Source organism: Lycorma delicatula, chromosome 9, assembly GCF_047948215.1.
Source record: "Lycorma delicatula isolate Av1 chromosome 9, ASM4794821v1, whole genome shotgun sequence".
Taxonomy (NCBI): domain Eukaryota; kingdom Metazoa; phylum Arthropoda; class Insecta; order Hemiptera; family Fulgoridae; genus Lycorma; species Lycorma delicatula.
Genome location: NC_134463.1, coordinates 118,303,315 through 118,318,007, shown reverse-complemented (window position 1 = coordinate 118,318,007; position 14,693 = coordinate 118,303,315). Strand labels below are relative to the sequence as shown.

The 14,693-nt window shown below is 31.2% G+C and overlaps 1 protein-coding gene across 10 annotated transcripts in view; it reads right to left on the bottom strand.

Moving 5' to 3' along the window:
- The window catches only part of pHCl-1 (pH-sensitive chloride channel 1), a 1,039,090-nt gene that overhangs the window by 255,412 nt on the left and 768,985 nt on the right, over positions 1-14,693 (bottom strand). For all 10 annotated transcript variants that reach the window (XM_075374857.1, XM_075374859.1, XM_075374858.1 and 7 more), the window contains one exon: positions 11,291-11,355. In XM_075374857.1, coding sequence (XP_075230972.1) covers positions 11,291-11,355 — 65 coding nt within the window. The remainder of the gene's footprint in view (positions 1-11,290; positions 11,356-14,693) is intronic.

Genomic DNA, 14,693 nt, shown 5'->3' with positions numbered 1-14,693 from the left:
ACCTAATAGGATTATTTTTTCCAAAGAAATCTAATTATATGTATAACTAATGGAAAACAAAATTATTCAAACAGATCAATAATTCCAAACACTGCTCAGGGTCCGACTAGTTCATCTAGGCCAAAAAAACATAAATATGTATGTATGTATGTATGTGCGTATGTACATATGTGTGTGGCACTTACATTCAGGACTGACAGAACTGATTTCCTTTAAATTCAACTCAAATATTTTTATATATGGGGCAATTTATCATATTAATTTATTTTCAAAATTCATTAAGGGGATGAGGGCTGTCATCCACTTAATAAATTCAAAATAATAATTTTCCTGAAGAAAATTATTTCGTTTTTCTTCAGACACTTAAGAGAAAATTTTATTTAAAGCAGATTTCTTATGTACCACACAATTCTTATATAAATAATCTAAATTAAAAAAAAAGAAATTAACCCTCCCCTCTTAAAATTGCATTATGTTTTTTTGTTTTGTATCTCTTTGGTTTAAATATTTTTACTTTCCCGTCTAGCGATATAACAGAGTTATAGCTCTGTAAGGTCAAGTACTATAATTGGTCCAATTTGGAAATATGCAGTTTTCACAGGATCTTGATGTTATGACACCTAAGGATCTCCAAAACCCGAAAAACCGGATGGAAATTTACCGGATGTTCATATGTATGTTGTGTTTTCGGTATCGCACTCTAAATCACCTTATATCTCCAGAACTACTCGACCGATTTTGACCAGACTTTGTCAGATTACTTCTATATATGGGGAATTGATGCCATTAAATTCTCAACTTAAAATGCCGAGGGGATGAGGCTGTAGAGCGTAGTATCAGGATCTCGAAATTTCACCTAATCAAGGTCTTAATTTTCTTAGACACACTTTTTAACAATAAAAAATTAATATTTCCAAAAAAAGTCTTTCTAAAGTCGCACCCCCATTCCAAAAAAATGCTCTAAATAAACTAGTGGTTAAGTGCGTATACTGGGTCATTAGTAACCCCTCTCACCACAAGGAGCACTAGTGTAGCACTGATATACAGATACTGTAGTCTTCTCTTTCTTTTTTCTGTTTAACCTCCGGAACCGCCGTAAGGTGTTTCTTCAGAGGATTAATGAGGATAATATGCATGAATATAAACGAAGCTAGTCTTGTACAGTCTCAGGTCGACCGTTCCTGAGGTGTGTGGCTAATTAAAACCCAACCACCAAAGAACACCGGTATCCACGATCTAGTAATCAAATCCGTATAAAAGTAACCTTTACTAGGATTTGAACCTTAGAATTCTCGACTTCGAAATCAGATGATTCGCGACGACGAGTTCACCACTAGACCAACACGGTAGGTTATTGTAGTCGTCTGCTATGTTGCAACGTCACAGGTGAGCGGTAGAATTAAATAAATGAATGACATTTAAAATGTAACAAAGAATTTAAAGTGGTCGCTAGTACCGTCTTACACGCACGAATGAAGTACGGTATGCGCGCGCGCTTTAGGTAGAATCATTGAATTATGTGAGGGCCTAGATATAAACAAATTAGATAAAGAAAAAAAAATTATATTTAAATAAAATGATAAATATTTTAAATTAAGATGTATGTATACGTAAGCTGTGCATTAGAAAAAAAAGCCCCGTGAAGGGAAAATCCTACATCTGTGTTGTCAGCTTTTTTAAAAATTTATTTTTTATACGAGTATATAATGCTATCAAGAAATGTCTAAAACTTTTTTCAATTATAGGCCCAGCACCTAAAATGCAGTAAAGTTATTGGAAAAAACATTTTTTTTCTTATTTGAACCTTAAGATGCGTTAGAGTTAGAAAAAAACTTACTTAAGGAAATTTGTTAAGCTTAACCTATATATGAAGATTAAAAAAAAAAATTTTCTTAACTTTATTTCCAACCTCTAAAAAAATATATATTTTGTTTTATTGGTTCTAACTTTTTTAACTTTAGTTTAGAATTTAGGCGGAAAAGTCTTTTGCCAGCGTTTTTTTAATTTTTACTCCATTCAGAGTGTTTTAATTTCGACCAGTGAGTACACCCGTCAGAGTGTGAATACATTATTCATGAGTGAATGACAGAAAATTTTTAAGTTTAAATTATTTTTTAACGTTAGGGAAACAAATTTTGTAAGAATAAACAAGGCGAGTTTGTCGGAAAAGTACGTTCGTATATGTTATTTTAGTAACTTACGACTTATAAAAAAAATTAAATTGAAATGAATTAATTTTATCCTTGAAAATAAACTATATTTAACTAAATTTTTATTTTCATTTTTTCGAAAATTAATCTTAGATGATAGGGATAGTAATCTTATATGATGTTATAGTAATCTTAAATGATATTAAAGAACAATTTAGATCCGGAGTAACAGTACAAGGTGAAAAGATAAAGATGCTACGATTTGCTGATGATATAGTCATTCTAGCTGAGAGTAAAAAAAGATTTAGAAGAAACAATGAACGGCATGGATAAAGTCCTACGCAAGAACTACCGCATGAAAATAAACAAGAACAAAACGAAAATAATGAAATGTAGTAGAAACAATGATGGATCACTGAATGTAGAATTAGGAAGAGAAAAGATTATGGAGGTAGAACAATTTTGTAATTTGGGAAGTAGAATTACTAAAGATGGACGAAGCAGGAGCGATATAAAATGACGAATAGCATGGCGAAACGAGCCTTCAGTAAGAAATATAATTTGTTTACATCAAAAAGTAATTTAAATGCCAGGAAAAGATTTTTGAAAGAATATGTTTGGAGCGTAGCTTTATATGGAAGTGAAATTTGGACGATCCGAGTACCCGAGAAGACAAGATTAGAAATTTTTGAAATGCGGTGCTATAGGAGAATGTTAAAAATCAAATGAGTGGATAAAGTGACAAATGAAGAGCTGTTGCGGCAAATTGATGAAGAAAGAAGAATTTGGACAAATATAGTTAAAAGAAGAGACAGACTTATAGGCCACATATTAAGGCATCCTGGAATAGTCGCTTTAATATTGGAAGGACAGGTAGAAGGGAAAATTTGTGCAGGCAGGCAACGTTTGGAATATGTAAAACAAATTGTTAGGGATGAAGGATATAGGAGGTATACCGAAATGAAACGACTAGCACTAGATAGGGAATCTTGGAGAGCTGCATCAAACCAGTCAAATGACTGAAGACAAAAAAAAAGATGATAGAAAATATTTTTCTTTTTTTTAAATAATCAGGCATTCGGCCACTCGAATGCGCGATTCATCGTTTCTTGTTTTGCCCAAATCTTTTAACTTCAATCATTAAGATCCTTAGTTATTTGTTTTACAGAAAAGTTTCGGGAAAAGTTAACCAAACTTAATGGATTGATTTAGGAACGTAAAGTTTACGTAGACATAATAAAAATAATTATTATTATATTCAATTCAACCAGTGAAGGAATTGAAAGCATATTTCTTTAGCAATATTTCAGAAAAAAAATCTGAAATGGTTGGGAAACTTCCAAAATTATGAATCATTAATTTTAAATTAAAAATTATCTTTTCACATTAATACTCATGAATTTTGATTATTTACGGATAATTTTTGGTGTAATATAACCTACAAGAGAATGAATACAGAATAAATTCTCTAACAAATGAGATTCTTTAACTGACAAGACTTACAAACATACGACTTAAGTATTAATACTATGACGATCAATTGTTATATCTAAATAAATTTTATTCTATTTTATTTCACTTAATTATTTTTACCATTTGAAGTAAATATTTATAAGATAATATTCAATAATCGTATATTCCTGAGGATGGAAGATATTTCCGAAAGCGCTTGAATATATTTTATACTTACAATTGTTGGTAAGCTGAACTTATATTTTTATATATTACATATAATACCAGCGGTGCCGTGTTAAGTAAATTTAACCTAGAATAAATTCTGCAAACAAACAGGTAACTATCTAACTATGAGAAAATATCGTGTTTAGTATGTAAATTTGTGTGTTAGAGTAGCATCAAGGTTAACGGCAAGTTTTTTTACCGTTTGAAACGATAACAAATCAAATCCAAGCCGTAGAAATTAAATTTTAGTGTTATTTCCCGACCGCTGTTTGTTAATGGTCTCTAATTTACACCAACCTTGACAATATCAGATACCACAAATATTGTATGTACATCACTACTTTATGAACAAAGAATACAGGTTCTGAAAAATATTAATCGCCGTGAAACAAAAAAATTTGTATTAGAATAGCTGCAGTAAAACCTAAGTTTTATATCTTGTTAAACATTTTTATTTTTTTGTGTTATTCTTAAGAATTTTCATTTTGTATAATGAAAAACTGCAGAGGTTGAAATAAATTATCCTCGTCACTCCGATTCGCACAGAGTGAAGCGTATTGACAAAAGTTTTCTCTATGACCAAATCAACAACACTGAAAACATCTCTGAACATAAATGCACTCCGTGACTCTATAAGAAGAGAGACCAACAAACAACTTACCCTCATCGACAAACTTGTTAAACAGAATAGGTTCGACTTTGAATACATCGTGATACCTTTCGGCATCACGCGTATCAGATTTGAACAAAATCCTGCACTCAGATTTAAATGTCGCCTCATCCAAGTCGTTGTTTTGCTCCCGTTTGAGAGACACAACATCCCCCTCGGACAGGCGACGATGTATATCACAGATATGATTCCAGGTCTACTTTTACTTTTCAACATCTGCGATGACCTTCAACTCTTTACTAACGACAGATCCTGAAATGTCTTACCGTTTTTTTTGTCATCCGCTACGTCAACCAGAAGTTTCCTAGAATCCTTTATGTTACGAATTTTCAAATTTGACCTCTTAATTTTTCCCTAACTTTGTCAATAAATAATACAAGAAAGCTATCAAAGAGTTGGACGATTTTCCCGGCGAAGCCAAAAACCCTGAGTACTATTTAAGAGAAACATTAGATTTAACATTAAAGTACATACGTTTACAAGGAAGAAATTATATAAAAACAAATTACTTTTGCCGATCCCCGTGGCAGAGTGGTAGCGTCTCAGCCTTTCATGCGGAGGTCCCGGATTCGAATCCCGGTCGGGCATTGCATTTTTCATACAATACAAATTTACATTCTCATTGGGCGAAATGACCAAAGCAGTCGATGAACGTCATATCAAAAAAAAAACTCTACTTTTGAGTAAAATTTTGGAACCACGGTGATATTACCTCCCCACATTCTTGATGAATTATAAGCAAATTTACTTGAATTATGACCTATATATTTACCAATATATAACTATTATTCAGAAATTGTCATAAAAACGAAAATGTCATATCAAGGAAAACAATAACTGATGAAAAAAATTATCTTTCATCTTTGGATGAAATCACCCGAAAATACAACCAATCGATGTATTGGAATGATCTAATTGAAAAAAATGTGTTCTGGAGAACCATAAAACTACAAAAAAGGAAAAAAATAAATTTTGCCCTCCCCTTTATGAGGGTTTGAATAAAATCATACGTAATCGGAAATTATCTTGGCTATTTAAGAGCCATTAAATTATATGAAAAAATTTACCTAATCTTTTAGTAAAATTTTTAAAAAAGGGACTAGTTATGACCCTCCTAGTTCTTAACTACCTAGGTTTGATCGATTGTAATCAAAATTAAATGGTATCGATGCCCCGAATAAAGAAATCTTACTAAATTTCATCCAAATCGGCCAATCCAGTCTGGATTATCAAGAAAATACAGGCCTACATAAAATGGAAAATGAAAATTTACCATTGAAATTTTCCATTTCAATGGTAGAATGTGCTGTTTGGTTAGATGGGGTCTTTAATACAAAAGAAAACCCGACATGAAAAATTTGACCCGATAAACAGAACTTTCCCTTATTTAGTATAGCTAAATATCCAAGAAAATAGAAATTAGTATTTAAGTTTAAGAGCAGAGTTTAATTTATCGTTTAAGATTAAAAAATAAAAGATAAAACAAAAACAAAAAATCTACGCTCGGTTTCATTATGGTGGCCGTGAAAAAAGCGACTATTCTGTCCTCAGAAGGATAAAAATTTATTTTGAATGTACTTAACTATGCATTTCAAGAATGCTACTACAATACGTATTGTATACAACGAAGAAATTAAATACAGAATTTCTATTAAAACGGGAGAGAACCACAGCTGGTAAGAAAGAGTACAGTTAGTCACGTAAGAGTGAAATACGTTGTTGGAATTTCACCTGTCTGAATTACTGTTTTGGTGTAGATCAATGCAAAGACACTGCCCTGCTGCTACTGTGAAAAGGCATTTTTTTAATTACAAAAATTTAAGATTTCCAGCAACTTTAAAGAAAATTCTTGTTTCTTTCTTTTTCTTTTAATAAATATTTTTCCATCCTGTAGTTAATTAGAATTATAAAACCATGTATGTCCTTCTATACTATTAAAAATACACGATTCATTGAAAAAAATATTTCTTAATAATAAAAATAAATGCAGAGAGTGCTACATCACGTAAAAAAGTTAAAAAAATACGCGTAGTGGATGTCAGAATGAGACGATCTTATAAGAAAAAAAGCCTGGAAAAATGGAACTCTACTAAAAATGAGGAAAATAGGCAAAATTTCCTTAGGAAAAAAAGTCGGTAAAAAGATAAAACAAGTCAAAAAAAATAATGGAAAAGAACTTTTAAACCAAATAAACGAAAACATTATAAAAATTCACCCGACTTTTAACAAACATCTAAACAAAAATGAACTAAATATATTCTACTAAATCTTTAGTTAGAAGATGAAGATGGTAAAAAATCACATAACAACGCAGATAACAGTAAAATCTTAGCCAAATATTTTCGAAATTTATTAAATTGTGAGAAACCAAAAAAAATTTCAATTTCAAAATTAACAACCATAATGTAAAAACCTCCACACCCGAATTCGGATGAAATTCAAAACTTAATTAAAGAGCTTAAGAATAATAAAGCTTCTGGGGAAAGTTCAATTATAGCAGAAATGTGAAAGAAGGCCAACATAAATGTAAAATAATCCCTATTAAACATTTTTAGCGAAATATGGAATAACGAAAAAATCCCCGAAGATTGAACGACTGCACTTATCCACCTGCTTCATAAAAAAAGGATCCAAAACAGACTCAAATAACTACAAGAGAATTTTGCTTTTGGAAGTTACATACAAGATTCTATCTAAATCTCTTCTTAATCGTGATGAACCTCAACTGGAGCTACAGCCGGATGAATATCAGGGCGGATTTAGGAAAAATAAATCATGCGCAGAACAAATCTTTAATCTCAAAAATATTATGGAATACTGTACATGTCAAAATAGAACATATAACTTTTATCGATTTTTAAAAAGCATACGATTCGGTAGATAGAACATCACTTTTAGATAGATTTCATAGCTACCTATAGTAATGAGTATCATTTTTCGACTTCCGGAAAATTTCGACATATCTTCACGTCTCACATTCCCCAGACCCCAAAATCACCGTCAGTTCAAAAGTTTATATATACATTTACAAATATATATTTCATTTTCTTGTGGACACGATAATTGCCGTAATTTTGCAGCAATCACTTTCAAATTAATACATAAAATATAACGACACAAAATCTCGGTCGAGTTCGTTGATGGGTAAAATCGAACCAAGGGGTTGGAAATGTGGGGGGCTTTCTAAAAAAACAAAAACAAAATATAGCTATAACTTTCTTATTAAGAAAATATCGAATTCATTTAAAGTTTCTACTATTCTTTGGATAAGAGCCTAAAACTTATCTAAGTAAAGGCTTTGGATATCATCAATCATTGCCCAGGGAGTAGAAAAATGGGGTATCGAAGACAAAAAAAATCATACCTCTCTTAATAGGCACAGTATGGAGGTTTAAAGTGTTCGTTAGTCCTCTAAACATTACCTAAAACTTTTGTCTGAAAAAAGTTTTAATATGACCAACCCTTACGGCAAGGGATGACAAAAATGTTGCTGGAATTGTAAGAAGATGGGTCTTGTCGTATGCTAAACATGTGAAACATTTCTGCACATGCAAACATTGTCGTATTGAATAAATTTGAAGTTTTTCTTAACTTTAAGGTGGAAATCTTTTTTATCTCCCACTTAGCAACGGTGAAATCTACCTCCGTCTTACGGTGTACCAAAAGTTATTTTTTTGAACATTAACAGAATTAGGTTTAGATAGCAAAACCGCAAACTTAATCAAAGCAATATTAACTAACCCGTACTCAAAAATAAAATTTCTAGACGTTTCATGACCCAGGAATCCCAATAAAAGAAAAAAGTGGATAATGTTCGTAGTACGTGTGTCGGCATATTTGAAACTTAATAAGTTTCAATATCTGCAAGGGAAAGGGGGATTGGGAGGGGTCAATTATCTAAAAATTTTGCAAACAACCTCATTTTATATTTATTTAACTCAGTACATGCGTGAATGCTTATCTTACAACTTAAAAAAAATTCCCCTAAAATTCCTCGTTCCCCAAAAATCGAAAAAGCTATCTTTTTATTTGTTGTACAGTTTTTAACCGATTTTTTTTGTCTTCGTAAGCATAATAGTAATGCAAGGGACCAACCGAAGAAGCGAATTTCGAAGTTGAAAGTTTTAAGGTTCAAATCCTAGTAAAGGCAATTACTTTCATACGGAAAGTAGTATAAAAGTGGTCGGGTTTCAATTAACCACACATCTCAGGAACGGTCGACCTGAGACCGTAAGACACTTCATTTACATTCATACATATCATCCTCTGAAGTAGTAATTCATTACGGTGGTAAAACAAATGATATTATATAGCAATATCGCCTTGCTATAGCAATAGGAATATATTTAGGCATCATAAGTGCCTCTTGTAATAAAATAAAAATACCAAATAGACACCCCATGTATCTACATGGGGTGTCTGGTGTGTCTAAAAACACTTTATAACGTAATACTGTTACTATTCTCTTTTCAGTCAAAACAAAAAAATTCCTGCATAATTTTTTTTATTTTTATGTCAACTTAATAACACCTGCCAAGGAAATAATATATTAATCTGGCAAAGGAACTTACTTTATAAGAAAGGCTAAACAGAAAAAAAGAGTAATGAAAACGACAAAAAAATAATTTGGGGCCATATTGGGGGTGGGAGACCAGATCAAAATCTAAAAATATAGATTTCTTAACTTTTCAAATTTCTTTTTGTTTATTTAAACTTGTAATATTATTAAAAGTTTAAATAATAAATTTGTTACAATAAAATCATCATAATTCACCCCCCTCCATTTCAAAAAAAGAAATCCTACATGACTTTTTATTGGTTGTACATTTTTTAGTGAAATTTTGTTTAGTTTTTTTCCATTTAATGTAGTAAACGTAGAATAGTCAAAAAATTCTCTTGTAAGGAAATTTTGGAGGTGGGGAACAGGAAAAAATTTAAAATTCCGATCTTTTGAATTTTAAAAACTGTAATTTTTTGGTTTATTTAAACATATAATGATAATTTTACAATAAAACGTCATAAATTAACCCCACCAGAAAAAATTTAGGTAACCTTTTTCATGTATCATTTTTTTTCACTATATAAGAACAAATAACCAATGCTAGGAATGTATTACAACGTTTTTGTCAATTTTTTTTTAAAACGGCTAGAATTTTTTAATTAACCAAAACAAAAATAAAAAAATAAAATGTTACTTATTAAATAATATAATAGGTAAAATTTTATTTTTATACACAAACATTTTTTTTAATGTAATCTATTAATGAAGTTATGGAACGTTGACATTACAATATCACACAGGTAATAAGGGCTCCTAAAGTTTAAGTAAAAAACTTAAATAAATAATTAATAATTAATTTAAGTAAATAATTCCTAAAAGTTTTTTTGAATAACATTTCTAACACAAACTAAAAATTTTAAGAAAAAGCAAGTTTTATTAATATGATAAAAAACTCAGTTATTCATCAAGTGTTTCTTAAGCTATAACTTAACAAATTTAAATTTTTTAATTTTAATGTAACACATACATCTCAGATTACGGTAACCCTTAAATAACTTTTCAAATGTTAAACGTAGGAAAATTAAATTTAAATCTTTCTACCTCAAAGCAATTTATTTTTCTATATGAGATTGTTACACTCCAATTCTCATGAGGAAGAGGACAAGTAAAACATTTTAAACGGGAAGGAAAAGATTGTGACGTATCATTTTAAAAGGAATTGAAAAAAATTAATGTAAAACATCGGGCTACTACAACTCTAATCAAAATATCGCCCATTTAATCTTTATTAATAGCCAGTTTAAAACTTAACGACGGAAGAAGTGGGAAAGATATTTTAAGTAAGATTGCTCTGGAAAGTTGCATTTATTTCATTTTAAGAGGAAGCTACCGACCGGTTAACAAATCTGGCAATAAGGAAAAGTTTCCTTAAGACCTATGTGTAGAGTATAACACCGTACAGCTTCAAAATGTGGTGCTATCGGAAAATTTTGAAGGGTCAGGAACGAGGAAGTTGTTACCAAAACGGGGAAAGAAAGAAGCACTAAAAAAAAAAATCAGAAAATGAAGGGATGGACTTATAGGTCATATTGCGCGCTAGAACGGAATCGTAAAAACTATAATAGAAAGCACCATTGAGGAAAGCGTCAAAGATGAAGACCAAGATTCAATTATATGCTGCAAATAATTAATGAAGTACACGGTAAATCTTACGTATACATAAAACGGAAAGCACAAAATATATTAAACTGCTAAAAACAGTCTTTAGATTGATGACCAAAGAAAAAGAAATTTCACAGCTTGAAGTACACCAGAAGTGAGTTTTTCGTACCGAAAAAAGAACATTTTGAGGGAGAAGAATTTTGTTAAATTTCACGTTATAATGTTTCACTCTCTAACAGTTATTTAAGAGATAATGTTGAACGCTTTTGAAAATAATCGTAAAAACTTTAAATATAAGCCACGGTTGTCATAATCCGAATGTTTCTACATTAAAATATTTGATTTCCAATGCCCTTTAAAATGATTTGTCAAAATCCAATCGTTCCATTTAACATTATTTTTAGTTATCTCCCTCCCCATAGGAGGCTGGGATTTTCGGTGGTGACAAAAGCAGCATGATTAACGGTTGAAAAATTATTGAAGGATTCTCGTACATTGTTAACAACTTGATAATTCACTCGATCTCATAAGTATTTTTAACAATATTAAATTAAAACTAAAAAACTTAGAAGATAGATATAATTAATTATTAGGTACGTAAAATATATTAATATTTTTTCCACTTACCAGACTGGATTCGTCCGGAGAAGCCAAGCTTAGAAGAAGGACACTCATATTTACCGTCAGAGTCCCTATAAAAAGATAAAGAATGAATTTTAAGATTCATTTCCTAAACTGATAAGAAAGCATTTATTTATTATTTTATAATGCGAAAAAGAAAACGTTTAAATTATTTAAATAGTTTCACTTTTAAAAATTAAGAAAAGATTAATAACCAATTTTTTTTAACAAAGCTTCTTCTCCTTCTTTAGCTAAGGACACTTACCGTAATTTTATTAATAAAAATTGCAGTAAAACCACAAAAAAACATCTGCCAAAGATGTTTCTGAACTTAGCAAGTATTTACATAGAGATTAAAACTTAATCTTTTCTCAAATAATAAATTTGGAAACTATTATCAGTCGATGAACTTATTTACTAATTTTTTACTTCTTTAACTAATAAAAATATCTAAAGTGATTGGTTAATCAAGTAAATAACTATAAAAAAAAAAAACAACTCGTAACGTCTAAAAACCCAAGAAGGGACTGTACCACCTTCTAGCTCCTTTTTTTTGTCTTCAGTCATTTGACTGGTTTGATGCAGCTCTCCAAGATTCCCTTTCTAGTGCTAGTCGTTTCATTTCGGTATACCTCCTACATCCTACATCCCTAACAATTTGTTTTACATATTCCAAACGTGGCCTGCCTACACAATTTTTTCCTTTTACCTGTCATTCCAATATTAAAGCGACTATTCCAGGATACCTTAGTATGTGGCCTATAAGTCTGTCTCTTCTTTTAACTATATTTTTCCAAATGCTTCTTTCTTCATCTATTTGCCACAATACCTCTTCATTTGAGTCTAAATGTCGAAAAATGCACCGATGTTGACCGATTACTTTCCTTTATTCAATACCTATTTTCTAGTATTTTGTACCGTAATATCTGAATAAGTAAATATAACGTTTATATCCTTGAACGTAAAACCGGCAGCACTTTTTCATATAAAATTTATTTAATTTTCTATAAACCGAGACGACGAGGACGACATATATTTAAATATAATAATATATTCCACTAGATTTGATTGCCTCTACTGGTGGTGACAACGTAAATAGTTGCAAAGTAATACTCATATCAATACACTGACAGAAATATTGATTTTAAAAGAGGTACTATTCGTTTTTTTCTACCGCTCCATATTTGTAAAATGCTATGCACATGTATAATTGCTGTTCTTTAAAAAATGATGAAGAGAAACAAATATATATTTTTTCTTTTTGTATAGGATATGAATAAAATTACTAGCATTTTTATAATTTATTTTTATCGCTATTTAGAACAACATTTCATAAAATTAAAACAATTTTTTTATATATATGAAATAAAAAAAAAAAAAAAAAACGGAAAAGCGTTTATAAACCGTAAATTATGATTATTTTTATCATTAGCTTGGATATACTTTTAGATTTATTTTAACGAGAAACACAAGATTTCTGTGTAAATGAACGAAAGAATATTTTTTAGCAGAAAAATAAAACCGTTGTTCTAGTTTACAAAGCCTATTATAAAATACCTATTTGTAGTACTCTAAAACAAATTGTAGGTAGCAACCTCCCTGGAGATTATGAAGGCGTGTTTTACGACTTTTACACAGCTATTGAGTTATTCACTTCTTCGAAACATGGTTCATTTTTATTTTACATGTCCTTTTATTGTATCGGTACCTGAAACAGCATTTCACCAAATTTTTTTATCTCGCCTACTTAAAACATAGCCTTTCTCTTTTTCTTTTTACCGGTTCCCTTCAAACACATATTTAATAATCGTAAGGATCTGGCATTCTTCATACACGACTGTAAAGTACAAATTTCTTTCTTTAAAATTACTTTTTTTTAATAACGATTTTCCTTTTTATTATTTTAACCGCCAAACAAAATCATATATAATTAAACTTATAATTTATTTTGAAGGTATCTATCTATTTAATACTTAAAACATTCCAGCGATAGACTATTTTAAACCTCAGCACGTAGTTTAAATGCCGAACTGAAGTCCGTCCTTTAAAATTTAAAGGGTTTTCTAAACATAAAAAAAATTAAATGGAATAAACTATATTCATTAAAGTAAATAATACGTAATCATAAATGAGTATACATAATCACACGTTAAATCATAATATATAATGAACAATATTATATACAGTGTTTCTAAACTGATGGGCTGACTAATTTTTTCGAATTCTACTTGTAAAACTAAACAAAAAATATCCTTAGAAAAAAATGGGAATTTCTCCCCCTGTCCGCCATTTCGTTATTTTTATATAAACATTTATATATCAAGTTCGGATAAACGAATCATTAATATTTTGTAAGCCTCTTTGTAACAATGTTTTAAAATTACCAAAAAATCAGGACTTAAATAATTTTGCAAATTACAAAATGGCCGACCATTTTTATTTTTCAATCCGTTATTTCTCCATAAATATAAAAAATCTTTTAATAGTTCAAGATGAGGCGCAATTTGTAGCCAACTGGATGAGATGAAAGTGGCTGGATCCATATCTGATATGAATAGTCCAAGAATACCTGTTGGAAAAGGAGATGATTATAATGGCGGAAGAAGGAGAGGAGATGGTTGTAAAACTGGAGTCCCGTTAAATCGCAACAGTGCTAGGAACGGGAGGGGTGGTGTGGCGACCGGAACGTCACTAGGCAGGTGTCTTCCCCTTACAGCGTTCAAGTCCTAGTAAAGCCAGTTATTTTTACACGGATTTGAATGCTAGATCGTGGATACCGGTGTTCTTTGGTGGTTGGGTTTTTCAATTAACCACACTTCTCAGGAACGGTCGAACTGAGAATGTACAAGACTACACTTCATTTACACTCATACATATCATCCTCATTCATCCTCTTAAGAATTATCTAAACGGTAGTTACCGTAGGCTAAACAGGAAAAAGAAAGGGTGTCTTCCCCTACGGGGTTGGGATGTAAAACTGGAGCGTGGGGTACCCCAAGAATCAATATTGAGCCCCTTGTTGTGGAATGTGGCCTTTGACGGCCTATTAAGAATAATTTGTCCACCGGGAGTGAAAATGGTAGCGTTTGCAGGCGACCTGGCCATCGTAGTGTCGGTGAAGAGGCTGCAAGTGGTGTTGACGTTAGCGAACTCTACTCTGGGAAGGATCGTGGAATGGATGAGACTTAGAGGACTCCGTCTGTCTACGTAAAAAACAGTTGTACTGCCGATGACATGGAGAAGGTATATGCCAACTTTTTAGCGTTAATGTGGATGGGCATGCCGTTGCCCCCTCTAGGAAGGCCAAGTATCAAGGTATTTGGCTAGACAGGTCAAGCGAGTACACGGCGCATGCGGATGAATTGCTGAAGAAAGCCAGTAACAGGACATCGACCATAGTGGGAGTGAT